At 39.6% G+C, this 26,322-nt stretch overlaps 1 protein-coding gene and 1 long non-coding RNA gene across 2 annotated transcripts; one reads left to right on the forward strand and one right to left on the reverse strand.

Annotated features, from left to right (window-relative positions):
- Positions 1 to 6,267: 6,267 nt before the first annotated feature.
- LOC18449116 (nifU-like protein 2, chloroplastic) lies at positions 6,268 to 19,831 on the reverse strand. The gene is made up of 4 exons (XM_006859162.4): positions 19,565 to 19,831; positions 19,386 to 19,494; positions 9,727 to 10,037; positions 6,268 to 6,678 (listed from the first exon to the last, which is right to left on the reverse strand). The coding sequence occupies exons 1-4, from the start codon at positions 19,676 to 19,678 to the stop codon at positions 6,490 to 6,492; spliced, it is 723 nt and encodes a 240-aa protein (XP_006859224.1). The 5' UTR covers positions 19,679 to 19,831; the 3' UTR covers positions 6,268 to 6,489.
- A 1,006-nt stretch (positions 19,832 to 20,837) lies between these two features.
- LOC148779858 (uncharacterized) lies at positions 20,838 to 24,955 on the forward strand. The gene is made up of 2 exons (XR_016044201.1): positions 20,838 to 21,045; positions 22,371 to 24,955. It is a non-coding gene; the product is annotated as an uncharacterized LOC148779858 (long non-coding RNA).
- Positions 24,956 to 26,322: the final 1,367 nt, after the last annotated feature.

Consider the following 26,322-nt stretch of genomic DNA (forward strand, 5'->3'; position numbering starts at 1 on the left):
TAGGTATGATCTTTGCATCACATCCCAACAATCTCCACCTTGATGCAAAATCACATCCTTTCCCCCACTTTTTTCCTTTCTTTAAATCAAGCGAAGTTAGGCTCCATTATAACTTCCCTACTTGGATGAGCTTCGTAAGCATATCCGCAAGGTTATATTCGGTCTTGATCTTGACCAATTAAACTCTTCTATCTTTAACAACTTGCCGGATATAGTGATATTGAACCGATATGTGTCTTGACCTCTTGTGGTGAGCTGGGTTCTTGGCCAAATGGATAACACTCATATTGTCACAAAATAGTTCTATGGGCTTACACACAATGCCCATCTCACCCATCAAACCTTGAAGCCACACAACTTCTTTTGATGCTTCTGTTGCTGCCATGTACTCGGCTTTGGTAGTTGACAATGCTATAATGTCTTGGAGCTTTGACATCCAACTTACCGGTCCATTTACAAATAAAAAAACAAATGCGGTAGTTGACATACTTCTATCAAGATCACCTACAAAATTTGCATCCACAAAACCTTACATTTGGGTTGAGCCCTTGCCAAATGTGATTGCATAACTAGTTGTGCCTCTTAAGTATCAAAGCACCCATTTTGTTGCTTCCAAATGAACCTTTCTGGGGTTTGCCATAAACTGACTTAGAACACCAACCGCATACACGATATCAAGTCTTTACATACCATGTCAAACATTAAACTTCCAATTGCATTTGCATAGGGCACCTTAGCCATGCTTTTTCTTTCTTCTTCTATCTTCGGACTTTGCCTTGAAGACAATTTGAAGTGAGGCGCTAGAGGTATCTTCACCGGCTTTGTATTTTTCATGCCAAAATTTTTAAGCACCATTTCTATGTAACCCTTGTGAGATAGTGACAAAATTCCATTTTGTCTATTCTTTTAAATTTCAATACCAAGGATTTGCCTTGCCAGCCCAAGATCCTTTATCTCAAATCTTTTGCTCAAAGATGTTTTGAGCTCATCAATTTTAGGTTTATCTTTGCATACCAAAAGCATGTCATCCATATATAAAACTAAAATCAAGTATGTACCATTATCAAAGAACTTTAAATAGATGCAATGGTCATACTTACTTCTTGTGTACCCGAGGCTCTTCATGAACATATCAAATATTCTAAATACCATTGTCTTGATGCTTGCTTGAGCTCATACAAGAACTTCTTCAATTTGCACACAAGTCATTCTTTGCCCTTCTCTATGAAACCTTCCGGTTGTTGCATGTGCACTTCCTCTTCGAGTTCTCCATGGAAAAATGATGTCTTCACATCCATTTTCTCAAGCTTAGTCAAGCTTTGTCCCGACCTCGTGGGGGAATGCGAGGACAACTTCTTAGAAGAAGGTTGGAGTAGTCCAAGAGGGGAAATGCCATCAGCTAGCGTCAGTCGAAAGATTGCCAGCTTAGTGTGAAAAAGTTCTTCTTGGGCCGGGTTTGGGGTAACGTCTTTAGATTCGTTGTAGAGGCCTAGATGACCGAGGGGCTCTTCCACTGCCGGAGGAGGCTCTATTATCGCAGGTGGGGGGATCGTCGCGGAAGTAGAGTTAAAGAAGTTGGGAATAGAGAAGGGTTAAGACTAGCAAAAGGGGAGAGTCCTGTGAGGGAAGACTTTAGGGAGGCAACTTCTTTCGGGGTGGGAGTGAGGGGGGAGTAAGGGGCCAGGATGATCACTAAAGGAGGTGGGGCCTCCAGTAATGGGGATTAGCCTGGAGGGATGTTAGTAAGGCCAGAGGGGGAGGGGAAAGAGACACAAAGCCGAGTACCTCCGTCATAAGAAAGGACATGAGGGGGGAAACAATAGGGGATTGTAACAATGACAAGGTCATCGTTGTAAGGGTTTGTAGGTATTTCTACTCGAAAAGGCATGAGAGAAGGGTCCACCAGGAACCGAGGGTCCATGTTGGGGGGTTGCTTCTTGGGTAGGAGTTCGTTGTAAGGGTTTGTAGGTATTTCGACTCGAATAGGCATGAGAGAAGGGTCAACTAGGAACCGAGGGTCCGTGTTGGGGGGTTGCTCCTTGGGTAGGAGTTCGAGGGAGGCCTTCCTTAGCCAAGAGAAGAGGAATTTCAGAAAAAGGGGAGGGGAGAGAAATGGTTGCATGGGAGCAGGGAGAGAGCGGGTCAGAGTTGAAGGGAGCTAGAGAGAGAGGGGAATGAGAAAAACGTGGGGATAAAGGAAAATATGGAGAAAGAGTGGAGATACTAAGAATGAGAGGGATCTTGGGGGCAGGAGAAGAAGTAAGAGAGGCTGAGGGCCATGACAGAGGTGACAAACCCAGGGCACAAAGAGATGACAATCAGGAGGCCCAGGGAGAGAGCCGAAGGAGATAACCGGGAGGGGAGAAGAGAACGACGGCAATAACCGAAGACGGAGGTGGAGGAAACGAGGGGGGAGGGCGAGAAGAAAGGGGCAGAGAAGGAGGTAGAGGAAGAGAAGAAGAGGGAGGGAGAGGGGGAGAAGAGAGAGGATGGGTCCCAAAATCGAGGATGGAAGTCCTTCTGTCGGCAAAGGGTTGAGGCTGTCTGGACAGAGGATAGCATTGTATTGTCCAGAGGGTGAGGTGGCTCTGCTATTGATGGTTCAACAACAGGAGCAAGAGAAAACCGCTGGGAGGCTGGGGGTACGTTTTCACGAAAAGAGAAAGCGACCCGATTTGAGTGGAAGACGGCAGGGTAGGTGGGCTCACCGCTCGATGAGCTGCGGAATTGGCAAGTGGTTGCGAAGCTTCTGTAGGGGGTGAGATGTGTCCAGTAGGTGGAAAGGCTTTGCTGAGGTACCCAGATCGCGAGGGATCTCGATTCCCTCCCGAGGTGGACCTTGATGGAATCGTGGGTTAGGTGGCTGAAATTGACTGTCCTTTTTCTTTATAAAAATCACCGTCCACTAGTTTCATCTCTTCGGAACGTGTAGCGTCGGCTTCTGAAGATTGGGCTCCCAAACCTGCTTCCGCCTGGAGGCATCGAAGAAATGAGGGGAAGGAGGGGAGGCTGAGGACCAGGACAAAAACACATGGTAAAAATGACCTCCAATCTCCAATTAGAGGAAAGGGGTGATCGTTAGAGGATTCAAAACATCGATGATGATGAGTACAGTGCCCAATGGAAGATGTTCCAAGGACTGCTAGTGAACAACAACGAACGACCCGCAAGCATTGCCGATGGCCTTGAACGTTTTGGAGCTCCAAGAGTAAAAGGGAATGCCAGAAGCAGTTAGCCAAATCATTTTGCTCCTATATGATCCCAGATCTACGGATCATCTGGAGAGCGAGAGTGAAGCCCCCCGAAAGAGAGGAGGGGATGAGTTCAGTGCCCTAAGAGTACTATCTTATGAAGAGAGAGAATAACAATGAGCCATTAGATAGTTTTCTGCAGAGCAAAGAAGAGTTTGCCCAGAAAGCTTTTCCCCATCTCTCTATGCCACAGGAGTCATCTTGTCGAGGAAAGAAGACCCCAACTAAAGAGGTTTTGAGCTTGTCTGCAAGGAGAAGAGAGGGCTCCTGGGAACGAAGATTAACCTCGGCGAAGGAGAGAGGGAGGGGAAGGAGGGTTTAAGGGGGGAAGAGGGCTTAGGATTCATAGGTTTTCCTGATGATAACATGATCATAGAATGCAATGATGTATGAACCACAATTACCTATGAGCAGATCAATAAATTCCAAGGATCGACATTTGAATTATTGTGAAATAACATTGTTCACAACCTCTCAAATTGACCACTGGGGGGACCTGTTTGAGCTCCATTTGTTATCATCTGCCAATAAGATCTTAAAAGATAGCAGTGTTAAAAGACAGCTGTGATAGCAAGTTGTTATAGCGAGCTGCCAACAAGATCTTGTTTTCAATAATTTTAATAATATTAAAATAATTTTTTAGAACTTTCTGGATATTTTATTTCATCAAAATTAAATTTTAAATAACTTTGAACTATATTTTTATGTTTTTAATACTTCGAGAGAGAATAAAAATACTAATAATTTTCTAAAAATCATTTTATAAGTTTCAAAATAACTTAATTACTATGAGGGCCCATAATATATAAGGGCCACCATATTGGGTCCACCTTGGTAAGGGTGTGGGGCCCAATATACAACGAAGGGGGTGGGATACCCCACGTTTCTCACCTTCTATTTTTGTGGCTTGTGCCATAAGTCAAGCAAGATGATTTGAAAAAAAAATAAAAAGGATTTGAAAAAGAGGCTAATTGATTTAAAAAAGAGAATGAGTAGAGACTTATTGAAAAGAAAATGAAAGGTTTGTCATTGTTTCTCTAAATTTAATATAGGTCAAGGAAGTTGAGGGATGATATTCTAACACTTTCTATTAGATCAGAATGGCTGATAAATGGATTGTGTGACTAAGATCTCTCATCCCACAGGTCACCTTTGATTAATAGTTAAGCTAAAATCTGATAAGGATGCCAAACCATAAAAAATCCTAACCCTAACCTCGGGGGGGGGGGGGGGGGGGGGGCACACGCCCTAAGGTTTTCCTGAAACAAAGAAAGGGGCACACCCCACAGTGTCAGCTGCAAAGGGGTCCCATATTGTGTGATTTCCCTCTAATAACTAGTAGGGTTTTGGCGTTATTTTCTATTTGTTGAGATTCAAGAAAGACCTAGGTCTTGTGTGCCATCGGTGGAGGAGTCTTGATGTGGGGGCATAAAAAGTCCATTAGAGGTAATCTTTTGGCATCTGTTTTCTTGCTCCCAGATTTCATTTGATGTAATTTATTTATGTAATGAAGAGTTTTGAAAGTGGCAGCAAATGAGAATTGTATTTTTTTTTCTTTATTTGAGTTTAATTTATAATATTGAAACATATGTAAGTGTTACAAGCCGATATCACAAAAGACAATTTTAAACCATATGGATTGTGCTAGTTCACGTCATCCACTTTCATTCATATTAGAGAGGTTTTTTGCTGCTAATATTTTATTTTATTCGTTATTTTGTACTTTTTGGGACAAGAAAACATGGTAGCAAGACGTTTCATCACTAAAATTTTAAAGATGGAGAGATTAGCTTGAGATGGTAGCGATTTGATCTAGGCTTGCGACACCTAGAGCCCAGGGTCCAAGGGGATAGTCTTACCATGCTCCACAGTCTGGATATGGCGGTCGGAGGGAAGCAAAGTGAAATCCCAAGTGAGAGAGATGCAGTAGAAGCATCCCACAACTTCAGGCCAAATGATGCGGGAGGGGGGAGTAACCTTCAGATCAAGGACCTCTGCCAATAACTGGATGGTGCCCAAAGGAAAGAATTCGGCGAATTTCCAGTGGATGGCAATGAAAGAGCCACAACTATTGCTGATGAGTTTGAAGATATCTGGGTTCCAGGTATAGAGAGGGATGCAGGCGGCCCTGACCCACATTCTTTGTTTCTTAAAAGCCCTGGTGTCCTGCGACCAGCAGCAAAGGGTGAGTGTTGTGCCCTTAGAGGACCAAGGTGAGGAGGATTGAAGGATCCCTAGCGCACAGTTCTCAAGTGGGAAACTGGAAAGAATAGTTCCGTCCGAAAGCTTTCGGCATGCAAGGTCAGGTGTGTTGTCCCTATTTTTCAATATTTCTGAAGTCATCCGACGGGGATGAATGATGCCAACTGGGTATCTGAGAAGCTTTCGTTTTTGTTCCAATGTTTTCTCAGGAGGGATGGAGATGAGATAGGGGTTCTGAGGGAGAGGGGAAATGAAGAAGGGGTATGGAACGAGCCATGTGGATATGGAATAGGAGGGATAACTGAAGGTGTAAGGTGGGAGGAGGATGGAAAGATGGGAGTACAGCTGACGAAGAAAAAGTTGGACGTTGGTAAGCGGGAGGTTCAGGAAACGAGAATGGTTTTTGTGGAGTGCTGGGTAGGGCATGCCCACAACCTGCGGAACAGCCTGAGACAGGCGGTGCTAAATTCCACCGGATTTGCGCTCAGGCGGTCCTAATTTGGTTAAAGATGGCCCATCTGCTTGTTAATGGTTTCAAATATAAGAAGACCTCAATTTCCTACTAAACTGCGACATTATAGCCAGAACTCTCAACACTTGGTCCTCTGCTAATATCAATGACAGGGCGCGGGAGCGTCTTCTCTCTCTCTCTGTCTTGGATGGGTATGCTCAGATTTGATCTGATGTGATCATGATTAGTTTTTTTTACCAATTCCTGGTATTCCACAAAATTCTTCCAATTTTATTTTCTTCTTGTGAAACATTGAAGCAAAAAAGGACAAAAAGACAAAAGCTCTTTAGCAGACACCGATTATGGCTAAAGATCTTTCCCTCGATAAATAATGCATAGGCAATGATACATCATCACGAAATATGGGAAAAAACGACAACAATGACTTCATAAGACAGATTAATTACATGATAACCATGTCTCAAAGTTGTGGCTACCTTGAGACCGGGCAAAATGAGAAAAACCACCACACATGGCAAAATCTTCTAGAGGAAACCCATGGCGACTACAAACATTTCGGTGCTTCTATAGAAGTTGTACAGCTGCAATAGCTGGTATCTTTTCCCTCAACTTCTGTGTAACTGCCACTCTCACAGTCATTACCCCTGCAGCAGGCCCTGAGAGTCGAATTTTCACAATAGGTTCTTCGATCTTGACAAGTTCAAGCTCTCCCCCACCCGTTCCTACAAGGTAAGGTCTTATTTCTTCAAGTACCTGTTAAGACAATAAAAGAAATATCTTTGAACATGTTGATTATTGGATACTAATGCGGAAGGTTCCAAAGTATGATAACGCGTTATGGACATGAGATATTCAGCTTAACATGAACAGAGAAGTGATCCACAATGTTGTTTTTCATTTATTATTTTTTTTGCTCATTGAATGGCACAAATTATTACTTGAAATTGTTAAAATGGAAGCCCTTCCAAAGAGCATTAGTTTAAAATTGAATCAACTAATAATAGCCAAGGAAAGATTGGTTATGGGAGTACGGTATAAGGTTCTTGCAGCTCAACTTATAGTTACGAAAGTATATATTAAGATACAATCGGCTACTTCAAGTCAGAAATGCTCATGATGAAGTTTTTACTGACTCATAAAATCTAAGGACCGTCCTCAAGTTCTCCACTTTGATCGAGAGAAATATCACAAAGAACCATGTCATCAACAAACTGAAGGGGTGCCCTTGTCAAATTAGTACCTTCCACTCTCTCTCTCTCTCTGACCTTTTCAAATTAGTAACTCTCTCTCTCTCTCTCTCTCTCTCTCTCTCTCCATCACATGGACTGCATACTTGTGAGATTCTTTTAAAATAAGCTGCAAGGATATAATAGAGGTACCTTAAATGATACACCTAGTCCAAGCATTATAAGCCTCTTCAATACATCATGTACTCCAAGAATCCCCAATCAACACGGTCCAATGCCATCTCGATAACAGCCTTGACAACAATACCTAGCGTTCTGCCATCTAGAATCTGCCTTTTCTTTCATTCTTTTTTTTTTTCTCCCTGAGATTTTAACTTGTATCGTATTCAATTTTGTATACAAAATACTGTCAGAGATGAGAGGATGTACAAGGTTAATATTGTAAGAAGCTCCTCGCCTTGTACATAAAGTACAAAAAACGGAAAAAGAGGCCTTGGTTATATATGGAATAGACCAGGGGAAGTTCTAGGAAATTTTGAGTGGATAAAGCAGTTATAGACTGGGCTTATGAATCCCCTCCTTGGCCAAAGTCTGCAACAGAGGTTTGAGTCCGTCCCGCTGTGATTAAGGACACCTGAAAAGGGTGAGACAGTCGAGAGAGATTGTTGACTCCTTCATCAAGTCTCCAAAGGATGGACATCGAATTTGAAGAATAGCTGTGAGCCCTATCCACAATCAAAATGTCTCAGCCCATTAAGGAGGTCCAAAGATTCGACACAGTCTGCGACACCAGCCAGGCCTGAGTGTGACAATAAGATCATGCCTCGATGGTCTCAGAATGCAACCCCAACCCCTACCAGACTGGAATTGCCAAAAGAGCACCCATTGAATTTTAAACTTGGTGGTACCAATGGACGGTGGTGTTGGAACAGCAGATCTCGTAAAGGAAGCTTGACAGGTGAGAAACATGTTACTGATATGTAACAAACTCGGTGGAGGAGACCCACAAAATTCCCTGCAAGCAAGTGCCCTAGAGGTGTTCGGCGCCGGTCAATGAGGACTTTGAATTCTTAGTTCAACATTTTGGAAGGTTCTCCCATTTCTCTCACAAAAAGGACCAGAAAATGGAAAGAACAATGAACCGCCAAAGGGTGTGGTCAGCAGTGTTATCCAGACATGTGGTTCATCCTCTTAGTGTTGCGTGTTGATACGTGTTGGCCTATACACATGTCAACACCTCCAAGTACGGGGTAAAAAAGTTGGAGGTTTTAACGTGAGGCCCAAGGTTGGAATTCAAGACCTATGGAGAGAGAGTAAGTGAAGTCTACTGCTATGAAACTAACACAGATGCGTGCACAATATAAAAAGTTTTTGCTATGTAATACTAAAAAGCATTATTTTTTTTGGGTAAGTAAAAAATAAAACATTATTTCATATACAAACTAATGTGAAGCTCAATTCTTAAGGATCAAACTTGGAGCTTCTCCATGATGCATACTACGCTCTAGCACTATGAACTTCACAGAGTATGGACTGAGGCATTTGGAACAAGGGCATTGGGAAAATAGTGGTATTAGACATAGTAGCTTTGATCATGGTGAATTTTACCTCTAAAGCGGTAGACAGTGACACATCTGCCACCCGGCCTTCTCTCAAAATTTTCTCCAAGGCCTACATATTGGCATCTTGGCTTGCCAATATATGGCAGTAGGACAAGGTATTTAGAGGGAAGATGGTCAAGGACGCATCCTACTCTATCCGCCAAGGTTCCAACAAACTCATAACTGGAGACCATACTGTTAAGTTTGATCTTGCCCATGTTGATGTGAAGACCAGAAGCAAGTTCAAAATACCCAACAAAGAGCTAGAGATTGTCGTCCTCTTGAGGAATTGTGTCACAGAACACCAGCGTGTCATCAGTGTATTGCAGAGAAGAGATAGTAGTCCCGTTTTGGGAAATCGTGAAGCCATGGAGTAGGTTCTTGTTATTGAGGCGATTAATGGACCTCCTGAAGCTTCCAGCCAACACAACTGCAAACAGCAAGGTCCATAATGGGTAGCTTTGGCATTGCCCTCAAGAGGATTGAGAATAGAGCTCATAAAGATTTGGGAGTGTTGCTGTTTGTTGGATCACTGCTCTATGATGGGATAGTACTTTAGCCTTGATGGGATGGTCTGCTGACCATCACCACATCTCATTTCCAGGCCTATCTCTGATATATTCCAGAATCCGGCTTCCCTCCACAAAGGCAACTCGTAAAGGAGAAGTGGAATTGCATAACAATTCCTCAGTTTGGTAGATATGATATTAAATGTACTACCCACAGGCGAATGGGTTTAAAATCCTTCATTAACTTGGAGTCTCATGTAACTATGGGTCTAAAATCCTTCATTAACTTGGAGTCTCATGTAACTACCATGTCCCACATGGGTCTAAACTCTAAAGTCTTGACGTAAATGCAGGTCTTAACTGCATCACCTCAACAGTCAACCCCCCACCCCTATCCCATATATAAAAAGATAGAAAAAATAAAAAAAGCTCTACCATACTTACACGCAAAACCAAATAAATGCAAATAATCATCAGTGCAATGGAATAACAAGAGAGATTTACCTTCTCTATATTTTCTTCATTTAGATCAAGGCCTGTCTCCTCATCTGCAATAGGTTCAACTGCAACAATTTCTGGAATCTTCTCCATTAGACGACGTTCGATTCCCATCTTCAGTGTCATCACAGAACTAGGGCAGGAGCCACACGCCCCTTGCAGCTTCAATTTCACAACATTCCCATCAATTTCATGCAATGCAACATTACCCCCATCTGACATTAAATAAGGGCGAACTTCATCCAACACACTCTCAACATTTTCTTCAGTTAATGGCAATGTCACTTCTGAATCTGGAGTAGCAACAGCTTCAATGACTGCAAAATGGAGTAGGAGGAATCATGATGAGCCATGATTTATGACATGGTCAACCTTTACTTAGTAGAAATAAATTACAACAAAATTCAATAACATCAGAAACACATGGAAAAACTGCAATATGAAATGACAACACCCCAAGAACCTTGATATTACATTTCTGTTCATTCATCATCATTAAGTTTTTAGGTGTTTTTTGACGTGTCCATTACCAATGCTACAGTCAGGAAGCACCTCTTTAAGTTTTCCTGTTTTACTGTAGGTAAGAGAAAGAAGATGAGCAAAGGTCTCATTAGAAAGGTAAAATGGTTTGGGGCAATGGACCAGAAATAAACTGGAGAAAAAAATTTAAGACTTAAGACCTTTCAAAAGGGAATCATCATCATCATCATCCAAACATTTATCCCAACTAGCCGGGATCGGCTATATGAATCCCATTCCTCCTTCAGAATTCATGATAAGATGTGGCAAAATTTTATGTTGGCTACCCACCTAATGCAACCCTCCTCTTTTACCCGGGCTTGGAACGGGTTAAGGGAAAGTTTAAGGTCCTCAACCCTCTTAGACCACTATCAAACACACTACTTAACACTAATTTTATAAAAAGATAAAAAAATCCAACATTATTTGCCAGTATATATTTCATGATGACTAGCCAAAACTCGATATTGCCTTAGTAGAATTGATACATTTCAAAGTTCATATGTGTCTATTTAAAATACAAAAGAAGATCAAAGTCCAAATGAATGATTTATCAATGTTCAGTGAACAAGAAGAAGGATCGAGAAAAATCTGTTTCACTAAGTGTGCTGATATGTGTCTGACATGAGGATGGCACCCAAACAAAGAAACGATATAACAAACTAATAATAAAATGCAGGCTAAAAATAGGGTATCACGAAAAGGTTGTTACACCTGAAAAATTGAATTAGACAAATCTTGATCATTTTTTGTTTCTTTTATGGCGAATGAAATTGAGGTTGATAAAACCTTCTCACATTCAGGTAGGCTTAACAACTCACTCATGATTTATGAGCTCTCATATTAAATACGTAGTTAAGCTCAAAACTAATATAACCAAATAATATTGTTGTTGGATGCCATTTCCAAAGTGAAAAAGACCAACATCATGTAACCTCATTGATCATACTAACTTATTTTTTGGAACTTTTGATCATTTGGATTTCCCATTCACCTTAAAACTGGACTCAGTTGCATAATTGCTAATAATTTTTCAGAAAAAATAAATCATAACAAACAATTAATTTGATCATTATAATAAAAAATATATTACTTGTTTGAACATTATATTTAATAATACATTCAAATGTAATATTAAGATTTTGTCTAAGTGAAGGTTAGCAGCAGTCAAGCACTACTGATGTAGAAAATAACTTGAGACTGAGTTAGTGAAAGATGACTATAAGAGACTGAGTTAGTGAAAGATGACTATAACCACACATAAAAAATGGTATTGAGGATATTGACGATCGTACAAAGAGTAAAACTGTAATTATATTCAGTCCTACTGAGAATCATAACTCACAGAGCACCAAGCACCAGTTCAAATAAAACGAGTTTTCCTTGAAGATAATTATTCAGGCATCATAATGTAGTTTTGCAGAGATGGGTATCTAGTTAGACTCAAGTTATCCAAATCTCAGCAATAGCTCCGAATGAGTTGGAGTCAATCTCGAGCTTGTGAAACCTATAGTCTAAGTTATCCAACAAAATAGCTCGGAATGAGTTGGAGTCAATCTTGAGCTTGTGAAACCTATTCCCATTCTTTGTTCAGCACCACCAATTGCAATGGCATAAGTTAAGGGTTAATCCCACATGATATAATATCTTATTATCAAAAGAATCTGGAGTTATTTCGGTGTTAAACATTACATGTTTCTCAATCCCTGCTTTCAGTGTTTTTGCCACTGCAAATTTTAAGCTCGATATAAGTTACCAAAGATGTTTTCAGCATATCAAGCTATTAAAAATGTAAGCTCAAAAGAGTTATAGTCAAGTCCCAAGCTTATGAACCCTCTCCCATTCTTTGTTCTGCCTCACAACTTACAATGGCATATGTTATGGGCTAAATCCCATATGATATATAAAATCATATTATCAACACTTCTTGGCATTATCTTGGTGTTAAGCAATACATTTTTCTCAACCCTTGCTCAATTCTTTTGGAACTGCAAATTTTAAGCTCAATATTGAGTTATCAAAGATGCCAAGAATTTTTTAAGCTCAATAGTGAGTACAGAATGTGAGAAGAGCGGGGGCAGGATACCCACAGACAGGTTCTGCCCAAAAAATAGGCAACCCACAAACGGGTGTGTTTAAGGGTATTTTTTAACACTGGTATCCCCGTTGCGAATGCCCTGTACAGAACCAAGGGTATATAAAAAACGCTTTACATGAATTGAGTCATTACATCAATTCCAAACTGTGATAGGAGCTCGAGTAGAGGTTTTTCAAGGGTTGCTCAGGTTGGCTTGAGACAAGGTTGCGGTTGCTTTTGCTATAGGAATCAACCCCACCATTTGCTTCTCTCCAAAAGTGATTCCACGAGATTTGTAGATTCCTTGTGAGTTGACAGATTTCTTCAAAGATGCTGTCGAGCCTCCAAAGCCAGGGGGCAGTGCCTGAGGCCTAGGCTATAACACTGTAAGAGTCGCCTTCAATGGTTACATACTGCCCCCAGCTAGTGTCTAACTTCCTGAGGCCTTCTTGGAGGGTAGAGGCCTCCACAATTGTCGAATCAGAGACACCAATGGGAATAGAAAAGGAGCAAAGGGTATTGTTGTTGTGGTTGCGGAACAAGCCACCTATGCCTGCATGGCCTGAGTTTCATAGAGAACACCCGTCAAAGTTAAGCTTGACGTGGCCCACTTCGGGTGGTCTCCAAAGGGAAGAGTCTGGTGGCCTATGAGTTTTGAAGGAGAGAATGGGAGTCCAGCTGTGGAGAAAGTCAGAGTGGCAAAGATTTTTGAACTGTTTGTGGTGAGTGGCCCAGAAGATGACTGCTTCTCTGACCTTTTCTACTAGGGCATTCATCGGAGATGACAGGCTTCGAAAAATTCTGGCATTTCTCTCATTCCAGATTGTCCAAAGGGTGGCAGCCACCGAGGCCTGCCACAGCAGCGTGCCGGCCTTAGGCCAGGGGGTTGAGAAGGTAGAACATATGAGATGAGGGACATCAGGTGGTGTCACCCACTACCATTGGAATAACTGAAGGATATCAGCCCATATAGACGAGGCTACCTTGCAATGGATGAAGAGGTCAGCATTGGTCTCCTCGTCCTCAGTGCACATAATGCATCTATTTGGGATTTGGAGACCCTTTCTCTGTAATTGATCCACCGTAAGGGTTCTCTCGGATCCAGCTATCCAATTGAAGAATTGAATCCCAAAGTGATCCAAACTTTGTTTACAATAGAAGTGGGGCAAGCAGGGGGGCTTCTGGGATGAGCTAGAGCAGAGTAGAAAGAGGCCACCAAGAAGGAACCCGAGTGGTTGGGGGTCCAGATGAGGCTATCTTGGCCTCGAAGGGGCGGGAAGACAGAGTTTAGAGTGATGGAAAGGTAATTCCTGAAATTCTGGGTCCAAGAGTGGTCATCTGAGGGTACGACTCCACACCCTCCTGTTGCCCATCAGCTGAAACTGGGATTCCACAGTTGCATTAAAGTCACTGGCCAGTAGGAGAAGTCTAGGGTATAGGTCTTAAGGGGTGCATTCTCCAGCCAAGTATTGATCCAGAACAGCATTTTGTCGCCCTGCTTAGGCCTGTACATGATCATGGACTGAAAGTGTGGATAAGCACGCAGTATGGACTACCATATCCCCGAGGAGTTGCTATGCGCTTGTCGTGAGGGGACCCAAGAGGGGTCAGAGCTGCGGTATTTCGAGTTGATCACCTCCTGCCAGAGATGGTTGTTTTGGGTAGCTAAGCACCACCACCATTTCCCAAATAGAGCAAGACTATTTTCTTTGAGGGTTTGAATGCCCAGCCCCCCTAGAGATTTAGGTTTGCAGACATTCTTCCAAGATATAAGATGGATCTTCCTATCCCCATTACTGGACCACAAAAAGTTTCCAATTAGCTGCTCCAAACGGTGAGCCACCAAGGCTGGCATATGAAAAAGTGACATCTGAAAAATAGGGGTGCTAGAGAGAGTGGCTTTAATCAAAGTAAGGCGGCCTGCCGGAGATAGGAATCTGCCTTTCCACCGTGCCAATCTACGGTCATATGTGTCAATGATATGGCTCCAAAGATTCAGTCCAAGCTTACCTATGCAGAGGGGCAGTCCCAGATATGTGGAGGGCAAGTCCTCCTCCGAGCAGCCTCAAATTGCAGCAAAATTTCTCACGATAGAAAGGTCCAATGCTACACCACTCATCTTAGATTTGACCTTATTTACCTTAAGTCCTGTGGTCATCTCAAATACGTTGAGGAAAAGATGAAGAGTGTTAAGTTGTGCCTGCGATACCTCACAGAACAACAAGGTATCGTTGGCATATTGTAGGTGAGTTATCAATGGTCCCGAGTTGCTAATCTTAAATCCTTTGAGCAAGCCGGTATGGTAAACTCGAGAGATTCATCTGCTGAAAACTTCAGCTACAATCGCGAATAAAAAGGGGAAAAGAGGATCTCCCTGGTGGAGTCCCCTGGAGGATGGAAAGAAACCTATGGGAGATCTGTTGATAAGAATAAAGAAGTGTGGGCTTGAAATGCAACCTTTGATCCAAGCTCTCCATCGACAACCAAAACCAATGAGACGAAACGTCTCGTCAACGATGGACCAATCAACATGGTCATAGGCTTTCTCCTAATCGAGTTTGATGATTAAACTGGGTAACTTGGCATGATGTTGAGAGAGGATGGCCTCATGAGCAACAAATGCACCATCAAGAATTTGACGCTCTTTAACAAAAGCTCCTTGAGTTGGCGAGATCACCGTGCTAAGGACCTCTCACAGTCTCGAAGCGAGCAGTTTGACGAGAATCTTATAAGCGCTATTGATCAAACTAATAGGTCTAAAGTCTTCGAGTTCTTTTGTACCCTCGAATTTAGGAATGAGCGCAATAAAGGTGGCATTCATTGCACGATGAATGATTCTTCTAGAATGGAATTCATGGAAGAAGGCCGGAATATCCTCTTTTAAGGAGTCCCAAAAAATCATAAAGATAGCGATTGGAAATCCGTCAGAACCCGGGGCTCGGTCTTGGCCAAGATCTGTGATTGCCTTTAAGATCTCAGACTCTTCAAAAGGCCTTTCAAGCCAACCAGCAGAAGAGGGAGAGATGGCTTGGAAAGAAAGATCATCCAAGAAGGGTCTAGGCATCGAGGTGCCTCAAAAAGGTTTTAGAAGTATTCAGTGATTGTATCTTTGATCAAAGGAGGATGATCAAGCACAATATCTCCCACTCTAATATGAGTAATGGTATTATCCCTTCTTGTACAGTTTGCTATATTGTTAAAAAACCGGTGTTGAGGTCAACCGTGTTTACGCCATTTCACTCTTGATCGCTGGGCCCAAAAAATTTCCTCTTTCTTTAAGAGGAGTTGGAGTTCAAACTTGGCCTTGAATCGGAGGGTTCTCTCACTATCTGCAAGAGGACGAGTCTCCTCTGTAGAGTCCCACAATTGGATTGAATGGAGAACAGAGGCCTTTTGGGACCGAAAATTTCCTGGCAGCTGAGCACTCCAAGCTTTCAGAGAACCCTTATGACATTGATGCTTCTTTTGGAGACGATGCCTGCCCATCCGTGGACTTCTTCGAAAAATTCCCCCTGTCGTAGTTATGATCAGTATGGACATGACACTACAGTAGTTGCACTTGAGAACATAATCAAGTTGACTCCACTCACTGAAACCTACTTCTCCGCCTTTTCATTTTCACCATTACCTTTTCAAAGTGTGGCAGTAACTTCAGATGGTACAGGCAGCCAACATCAATCTCCTTTCAGAGTTTCCATATATTTCATATCCTGTATGAAATTGGTCATTCCATGAATATTTGTTTTGCTCGAATGCATTGACTACAAGTTTTTTTCTTTCTCAGTACCCCAAAATGAATACTAAACCAAAGCTGACAAAGTTGAAATGGAGCTGTTTGAGTCATCCTTTAATTATTCACTTCCCCTTCAAAAGGAAAAACAAATGGTTGAGATTAAAGGAAAACCCGATCTTCAAGATTAGACTTCTTATATAGATTTTATCAAAATCTATTGCTGTGATACATTTTTGCATAGCAGAGGCTTTAAGTCAGCAGAAATTTCCAGGCGGTCCTTGATCAAAAGTAACTTCATCACTAAATCGCTTGATTCACCATCCATATTAGTCAAATAGAATCAAATGAAAATGTCTTTAAGAATAACTATGAGCAACTATACCAATACAAGAATATTCAAAACTCCAAGAGTAAGGCAAACAATGAAGTTGATGATCAAAACTTAATCACAAAACAGAATTATTTCTAAAACAAGATTGAGTAAAAGTAAAATCAACCGATTTGTAGATGACAATGTATCTATTTCTTTGCAAAATTGGGCTCAATTTCATATGTGGCAATTCCACGAAGATCCTTTGTTAGTTGGGGGAAGAATCAGCATGAATCGGATTTTCGAAGAAACATACCAAAAGAGAATGTTTTGTGATTATTTTTAGAACGAGATTGAAAAGTACAATCAACCGATTTATAGACGACAATGCATCTATTTCTTTGCAAAATTGCACTCAATTTTATACGTGGCAATTTCACAAAGATCTCTTCGTTAGTTGGGGGAAGAATCAGCATGAGTCGGATTTTCTGAAGAACACATCAAGAGAGAATTGATTTGGTTAGGCAGTATGTGGTTGGTAAACAAGGATAGGTTTTTTAGCAAGGTACGAAATTTATTGTCAAATATTCAATACAATTCCACAAGATCTATTTTCGTTAAAGTAATGGATTCTAGCCAATTGAAAGGATCATCATATCAATCTAGAGATCATTTCGATTCCATTAGTAATGAGGATTCGAATATCACACATTGATACATCAAATAGCTAAAAGAAAGATCGATTCTTTGGGATCCTTCCTTTCTTCAAACGGAACGAACAAAGATAGAATCAAATCGATCCCCGAAATACCTTTTTCTAGATATTTCTCAATGTCAGCTATTCACGGAACGTGAGAAGCAGATGAATAATCATCTGTTTCAAGAAGAAATCGAATAATTTATTGGGAATCCTACAAAATCAATTCGTTCTTTTTCTCTAACAAATGGTCAAAACTTCATCTGGAGTCGAATGTTACTGAGAGGCCCACTAGAGATCAGATATTGTTGAAGAAACAACAAGATGTTTCTTTTATCCCTTCTAGGCGATCGCAAAAAAAAGAAATGGTTGATATATTCAAGATAATTATATATTTACAAAATAACGTCTCAATTCATCCTATTTCATAGGATTTGGGATGTGATATGGTTTCGAAGGATGAACCGCATATGGACAGTTTCAATAAGATTTCATTATTGAGCAAAAATCCATTTGGTGATTTATTCCACCTATTCCATGGCCGGAACAAAGATGTTTACACATTACACCACGATTTTTAATCAGAAGAGAGATTTCAAGAAAGGGTAGATCTATTCACTCTATTGATAACCGAGCCCAATCTGATACATTATAAGGGATTTTCCTTTTCTATTGATTCCTACGGATTAGATAAAAAAAAATTATTGAATGAGGGATTCAACTCTAGGGATGAATCGGAAAAGAAATCTTTATTGGTTCTACCTCATATTTTTAATGAAGAGATTGAATCTTTTTATCGAAGGATCTAAACAAAATCGGTCCGGATCTCCTGCATTTTCTATTTCGACCCATTTGAATACTGCATAAGAAGAGTTGTATTTATTAGATTAAGTATCTAAGAAAACGCAATGCAAATATAGCCATCTAGCTAGCCACATATTCCATCTTTTATTGTAGCTCCAATATATTCGTGCCATATCATGATTTCTATTTTCTATTCAAAATATTCAAAGTTAGAACACGACGGTTCCCTATAAATAAAATACCTGACTAGATGTGTAATAATTCTTGTTTGGGGATTACATATACATAAAGTCGTTGTTATAATTATGATTGGTTTCATTTGAATATGAATTGATTTTTTTTCAAGGATACTTTGAATTTTAACAAAATGTTTGGAAAGGTGTAATTTTTTAGAATAATTTCAAAGAAAATCAATTTTTTTGAAGAAAACAAAATAATACGATATAATATAATTTGATAAAATCCTTTCAAATTCTTTTTTTTTTAAATTGTTTACACTTGATTTTTCTCTACCATTTTGTCAATTTACCTTTGGATATATCTCCCTTTGTGCAGCAACAAGGCATTAACATTTGTTTATTAATTGATTACTTACATTGTGAAAATAATTTATTTGTTTTTCTTGCAATTTAATATGATTAAGAGTCGTTCCCAGCACCCATACACACAAATACAAATATATATAAGTATACAACGTTTTCTAGCCATGTTGTTAGAAGTCAAAATCCGAACTAATCATGTTTTTTCCATTCACTGATTTCTGGTGCTTCAATTTAATCATCATAATCATCATCGTCAAAACCTTTTACCAACTAATTGGAGTCAGCTACATGAATCCTGGTTTGCCAATTCTATTAAAGAACATGAGGGAAACCATAAGTCCCCGTATCTTTTCTCATTACTTCCAACCATGTCCTTTTTGTCTACCTCTTGTTCTTTTTTAGCCTTCCAATTGAACTAACTAGAACCTCCTGACAAGGGTTGCACACATTGGGTCTGGGCTACACAAGGGCAGCCCACCTAAGTCTACTTTCTCATCTTATCGCTATCTTATTGCCTATTGGTGATATACTGGGTCTGGTGCTTCAATTTATTAGACATATTTTTTGGCTCCACTTTTTGCTAACTATGAATTGCTAAATACGATCTAGATTAGAAGCACTTAATAGCCCAGACCAAGACCAATGTTAAAACTTATTCCAATCCACCAAAAGAGAGATTATGCAGATATAGGTCAGCTTGATGTTTTACTAATTAGTTGTTTAATAAAACGCAGCTATGATGGTTCAAGAATGAGCCTTTAAATTCCCTTAAATTCTAATCAAATGATCCACTGTATGAGGGAGTTTATCCACAAATTCTTTTGGGCAGATCAATTTTTGCCACTAATACAGACATACAATCCACAAAATCACAAAACAAATTCATGACCCCAATCACAAGGATTCAAAGAATATTGAGATCAATCCATCAGAATGAAGTAGCAAATTGACAGCAGGGAAAAATGAGAAACCCAAAAACTCACTCTGTCCCCTTCTCTTGCTGCGTTTTCCCATATAACTTTGTACATGAAAACGAGACGAACCCAGTTTGTGCTCGCCTGAAGCGCAGCCGTGGCTCAGAAAATTCGATCTCTGGCAATCAGAAAGTAAGACCTGTAAGACTGAAATCATGGAAATTTCACAGAGAGAGAGAGAGAGAAACCTTTAGAAGAGGCAAGGGCAGAGAGGTGGAAGAAGAAGAAGCTTCAAGAGCTTGTTGAGCTCTGCCATAGGAAGGTGATACGACCACCTGTGGTACTCCTGAAACAGCCTGCATCCCTGTGATTCCGAAGAAGACCCAGGGAAAGTTGGGAGTTTTTTTTAATTTATATTGCAAAGGAAAAAAGAGGAAGGAAAAAGTTACAGTCCTTTGAGAAGGAAGGACAAAATTCAGGTTTCCAACTTCTGGGAGGAAAAAACACGGGAGCTCTTTCCTTTTTAGGTACTTTTTGCCCTTTATTCGCCCCCTGGTTTTTCTATGTGTAATAATTTGGATTTTTTTTTGCGCACTCACTCTTGCGGTGGAGATTAATTATATGAAGTTGGGAGCAAACAACACGCACCATGCACCGCCAAAGTGATATTTTGGAGGTGAACGAATATTTTGGGTTTTAGGGTTGGCGAGCTCTACCATGTACACGACATATTTAAGGGGAAAGTAACAATACCCGCCGAAGGCGGTGCCATCAATTGAGATAGTGGACGGTGATTGCACTTTCTCCACAGTCCACAAGTTTCAGTTGGACGATGATGCCTAGAGAATTATGAGTTTGCTACGTAGGGGTCTGGGTCATCTAGGATCTGGACCCGAATTATGGTTTTTCCACATTAGGGATGGCAATGGGTTGGGTTAGGTCGGGTATGGGTCAACCTGGTTCTGAACCTAACCAGAGCCAACTCGAGTCCTGTGACAACCCTAAAACTTTTGGAACACAAAAAAAAAAAAAAAAAAAATTAAAAAAAAAAAAAAAAAAATATATATATATTAATGGTGTTAATAGAAATAAATACAAAATAAATAAATAAATAAAATACTTACAGGAAATAAATAACTTTGAAGTGATAGTTCATTATGTCGAAAATAATTAGTATTTTTTCATAATGATTAGTATTATACCCAATATTCATTGGCCGGTAACTTCACAATTTTCTTGAGGATGCCAAATAATAGGAGCATTAGCTTTTTATAAAAATGTTTCAATAATAACAAAAGTTTTGGATGGTGCAATTGTATTTAGGTGGACCTTAGGTCCACCATCAATTGCTTCAAGGTTTTACATGGAAAGTTGGTTTTGGCAATTTAGGTAGCAACTCATCAACCAAATTCACATTCGATTGACACTTTTTAGCTGAGGTGTCACGAATGCCTTTCTCTTCTCTCTCTCTTTCCATACACGGCCTCTCTCTTTATATCTCTTTCTTCTCTCTACGCGTTCAGTTAACCCACAAGTTGAGCATAGAGGAGAGTCTAAATAAGAATGAGAGAGAGAGAGAGAGAGGATGGAAGGAACGGCCCCATAATGAGCTTAGTAGGTTACCCTGTGGTGTCCCATGGAGCACACTACCTTTGAAGATCCATAGTCATAAAAAATAAGCAGTCTCCATATCACTGATCCATTGTCTTGGCTGAAGATGCTGTACAGAGTAAGGAATATACTCTTTAATGTCCCATCGTTTGATGGTTTCATACTAATTCTATACCATGATTCTTGACCTTGTTACTTGGTTTGATTTCCTTTATCTTGGTATGGTTTCTTCTAATTCCATACCATGATTCTTGACCTTGTTACTTGGTTTGATTGCCTTTATCTTGGCATAATTTCTTCATAGTCTTCACGAGACTTTCTTGTTAGAATTCTCTGATATTTCATCACATAATAGAAAGCAATTTTGAGTTTCTAAGGAGTTTTTACTGTTTTCTTGAGTCCGTACCGGACCAAAATTTTCCCATCCTACTTAATTGGTTAGTATCCTATAATATTGGCACTCTCTCTCTACTTTTCCCTCTTTACGTTTCCCTCTTTTTCTCTCAACTTCAATGGAACCATGCCATCTTCCCTTGCTTAAACCCTATGTTACTGCAGTGGAAATACTTGTTTGGCGTTGTGCTTCTTGCACAATATTGACTGAGGTACACTACAAACAAACTGCTTTAACGGCTAAAAAAGAAAATGGTGTTTGATATAGCTTGTTTCACCTCCCATTTGGCATGATCCCCACAATACAGCTACAAGGGAAGAGAACTAATGTTACTCCATCATCAGACCAAGATTCCTTATTTCTGGGTATCCTTGGCAAAGCATGGGGCTTCGAGAAATTAGATGAAATGGTGGGCAAGGATGATGAGGATGTTGTAACGATTTATCTAGACGTTCCACCTAGCAGTGTGGATTGTTGTGTCTGTAAGCGACCTCATTGTCTCGAAGACTAATCTTTTTAGTAATAATTGTGATATTTTATCTATTGTAAAAAATTTTAAATACTTTAAATTATTAGAAATAAATGTGATATTTCCGCTTTTAGTAAAATTGTGAGATTTTCTTTTTACTGTTTTGAATATTTAGACATTGTAAAATTCATGTGCAAATGACTTCCTCATTATTTGAAAAACTGATATTTCTGCACTTGATTGTAGTATTGCCTATGAAATGATCATTTACGAATTGACAGTTCCATAAATTGTGATAATTCTGTATTTAATTTTGGATTCCCACAAGGGTTCTTTTATTGATAGTGGACTGTTGTCATGTTAGATTTCTAGAATGTCTTTCAGAACTGTTATCTTTCAGAAATTATTGCACAAAATGTTTAAATGGCTACTTAGAGATATTTCAATGGAAGTGATTGTTATTAAATTGCTTCAAGTGAATTGATGGTAATGTTTTCAATGACACTTCGCATATATGATATTGTTGCTTTATGATGTTTAAAGAGTTTCAGAGATAATTTGAGTATAAATGGGCCTGCAGTGATCGTTAAGGCCTATCCGGTTATGTCGGTAGAGACTATTTGGACTCATCCGGGACGCCGGTGAGGTATGATCGGACCTGCAAGGATTGTTAGGACCTAGCCAGTTACGTCGGTAGGGACTATTTGGACTCATCCGGGACGCCTGTGAGGCATGTTTGGACCTACAAGGATTGTTTAGACCTTTCTGGTAGGGGCTATTTGGACTCATCCGGTACGCCAGTGAGGTATGTTTGGACCTGCAGGGATTGTTTGGACCCATCAGGACGTTGGTGGAGTATATAGGTGACCTACTTGGAATGCCAGTAGGGTATTTTTTGAAATCTTTTGAATTATGCATTTTTGTTAAAATGTTTATATGCATTTTCATCATTTGGATTATGTTTAACTGTGAATTTGTGAAAGTGCAATTGTTATCTATAAATGCTTTTGCTCGAAATTCTTCCTCAAGTTTTTTTTTTTTAACATACCATCTTCAGAAATTTTTTATATCTTCCAACCATGATTATTTTTAGGACCATGATGATCACTTATTGAGTTGTCAAACTCACCAAACTATGGCAAATATGTTTTCAGGGTAATTGCAGTCTCATAGTTAAATGCACATCAGGACCAGCTTGTGAAGAAGATGTAGTCATGTCATAACTAAATTCTCCTTTGTAACTTTTGTTTAACTTCACCATTGTAAGTTTTTGTTCTATCAACAGATGTATACCTAGACTTCATGTTAATATCAATTGTGAGCAAAATTTGAACAAATTTTAATTAATAGAAAAATTTGTTTTGTTATAATATATATTAATAGGAATTTGAATTTTTCCTAGTATAAGAATAGTCTGTCGCACCTCGGGAATATTAGAAATCTTGGGATGTGACAATTATGGTATCAGAGCAATAGGTTTAACATTCATAGGAAATTTGAAAAGAATGTACTCTAAGTCATATTTATTGTATGTACAGACCGGTACGAGATCAAGATCCAGAATGGTTGAAGCTAATATGGAAGGAATTCATAAAGCCTTGGAAAATATGGTTGCCCTAATGCAACATCTGATGGAGAACAACAATCCACGCAGGCAGTCAGCTACGGGAAATGGTGGGTGTAATATCGAACAATTTAAGAAATTGAACCCACCTTCTTTTAAGGGTGCTGTAAACCCACTAGAAGCCGAGTGATGGATTATGTAATTGGAGAAAAATATTCGAGGTAATGGAATGTCCTGATGATAAGAAGATGACCTTGGGAGTTTTTATGTTAGAAGGTGAAGTACAACATTGGTGGCGAATGACAAAAGGAGTATTGGTCCAAGAAAATAAACCTTTGACTTGGGAAGTATTTCTAGAGACATTTAATGAAAAGTACTTCCCAGATTTTATTCGAGACGAAAAAGAAATGGAATTTCTAAAATTAGTTCAAGGAAGCAAGACAGTAGCACAGTACGAGGCCAAGTATACTGAATTGGCCAGGTTCGCTCTACATATGGTCAGCAACGAAGCAAGAAAGGTAAAAAATTTTGAAAGGGACCTCAGACTAGCCATCAGAAGCAGAATATCAGTCTTAAAACTAAGGACTTATGTCGAAATAGTGGACAGAGCCCAAATTGTTGAAAAAGATTGCGAAGATTACTAAAAGAGGAATAGTCAGAGAAATCTGTATAGGCCCACACAACCTAATCGGTGACACTCTGAAAGAGTGAACAAAAGGCCAAGGCCAGCGCCATTTCCAAGCCCGCTAGAGCCTTGTAAAAAATGTGGGAAGAGACATAGGATGAAACCCTGTTATTGGGAAATCGGAGCTTGTTTCCAATGTGGGAAGTTGGGGCACAAGATCAAAGATTGTCTTGCCTTGAAAATATAGCAACATTCGAAACCTGAAGAGGCAGCCCAGAAACCTCAAATGAAAGGGAGAGTATTTGCAATTACCCAGCAAGATGCTCAGGCCTCAAAGTCAGTGATCCAAGGTACTCTTACTATCTTTCAAAAAGCAGCTCATGTTTTGATTGATCCTGGATCTACTCATTCATTTGTGTCACCACACTTTATGATAAGGATAGAAGAAAAGGAAATGTTAATGGATTTCATACTCCTAGAAATTCAAGATTTTGATGTAATTTTAGGCATGGATTGGCTCTCTGCATACCATACAAGTATTCATTGTTACAAAAAAATGGTTACTTTTTGTATTTCGAATCAACCAGTATTTTACCTCGAAGGTATCAAGGAAGCCTTTCCACTATTTTTAATCTCCTCAATTCGGGCTAATCGCCTCCTTCGAAAAGGATGTCAAGGCTTTCTTGCCTATGTTAAAGTAGATAGAAAGGAAAAGATAATCTTGGACACCATTCCGGTCGTCCGAGAATTTCCTGACGTATTTCCTGAGGAATTGCCATGGTTACCACCTGATAGGGAAATTGCATTCTCTATTGAGTTACTTCCCGAGACAGCCCCAATTTCTTAGGCCCCTTATCGAATGGCGCCTGCGAAACTTAAGGAACTTAAACAATAATTGGAAGAATTATTACATAAAGGTTTTATCAGATCTAGTGTGTCACCTTAGGGTGCTCCGGTATTGTTTGTTAAAAAGAAAGATAGGACTATGAGGTTGTGTATCGATTATAGACAGTTAAACCAAATGACAGTGAAAAATAAATATTCACTACCTAGAATTGATGATTTATTTGATCAATTACAAGGGTCACAAGTATTTTTAAAAATTGATCTTAGATCTGGATACCATCAGCTCAAAATTAAAAGTGATAATGTTCCCAAGACAGCTTTCAGAACAAGGTATGACCATTATGAATTTTTAGTCATGCCTTTTGGATTAACCAATGTACTGGCTGCATTTATGGATTTGATGAATCGAAACTTTAAGCCTTTTTTGGATATGTTTATTGTGGTATTCATCGATGATATTCTAATTTATTCCAAGGATCGGGAGAAACATGAACAACATGTAAGATTGGTGTTTAAGAAGTTGTATGCCAAACTAAGTAAATGTGAATTTTAGCTTGAACAAGTAAAATTTTTAGGACATGTGATATCAAAAGAAGGCTTATCAATTGACCCTTCAAAGGTTAAAACCGTGGTTAATTGGAAACAACCAACTAATGTGATTGAAGTTCGAAGCTTTTTGGGATTCGCAGGATATTGCAGAAGATTTGTAGAAGGATTCTCTCGAGTTGCGACCTCATTAACTCGATTGACACAAAAAAATATTAAATTTGAATGGACAAAGGAATGTGAGGAGAGTTTTCAAGAACTAAAAGCTCGATTAACTTTAACACCTAATTTAACTATTCTTGAAGGGAGTGGGGGATTTGTGATTTATAGTGATGCTTCACATAAAGGTTTTAGCTATGTATTAATGCAATATGGGAAATAGTGGCATATGCATCCAGATAGTTGAAAGAATATGAGAAGAAATATCCAATTTATGACTTGGAGCTGGCTGCAATAGTATTCGCTTTAAAAATTTGGAGGCATTATCTATATGATGAGCAATTCGAAATATACACAGATCATAAGAGCAAAATACCTCTTCTCTCAGAAAGATTTAAATATGCGGCAGATAAGATGGATGGATTTCTTAAAAGATTATGATTGTACAATCCATTATCATTCAGAAAACACTAACATTGTGACCGACGCTCTAAGTAGAAAATCTATAGGAGTCTTAGCTCATCTAATGATCCAAAAATTGAAATTGTTAGAAGAAATAGTGGAATGGCATCCGGCTCTGTCCTTTATGGTGTGGTAAGTATGATTGCCAACATTAAGGCAGAACCCTAATTAATTCAACAGATTCCGTCGGCACAAAAGGAGGACCTTCAGCTTATAAAAATTGTAGAAGAGGGGATGTTGGGAAAAAATGATGAATTCTCTATAAGCAGTGATGATTTGTTGAGATTCAGAGGTCGGATTTGTGTTTCGAATGACGAGATTGTGAAAAGA

The sequence above is a fragment of the Amborella trichopoda genome, chromosome 11, assembly GCF_054954075.1.
Source record: "Amborella trichopoda isolate Santa Cruz 75 chromosome 11, AtrichopodaSantaCruz75HAP2 v2.0, whole genome shotgun sequence".
In the NCBI taxonomy this organism is placed as follows: domain Eukaryota; kingdom Viridiplantae; phylum Streptophyta; class Magnoliopsida; order Amborellales; family Amborellaceae; genus Amborella; species Amborella trichopoda.

Bases quoted from the DNA above. Each gene is read 5' to 3' on its own strand.
- LOC18449116 (XM_006859162.4), bottom strand. From the start codon at position 19,678: ATGCAGGCTGTTTCAGGAGTACCACAGGTGGTCGTATCACCTTCCTAT. The intron at 10,038-19,385 runs GTGAGTTTTTGG...TCCATTTTGCAG, and splicing joins CAGCAAGAGAAGGGGACAGA to TCATTGAAGCTGTTGCTACT. The intron at 6,679-9,726 runs GTAAATCTCTCT...TTGTCTTAACAG, and splicing joins ATGAAGAAAATATAGAGAAG to GTACTTGAAGAAATAAGACC.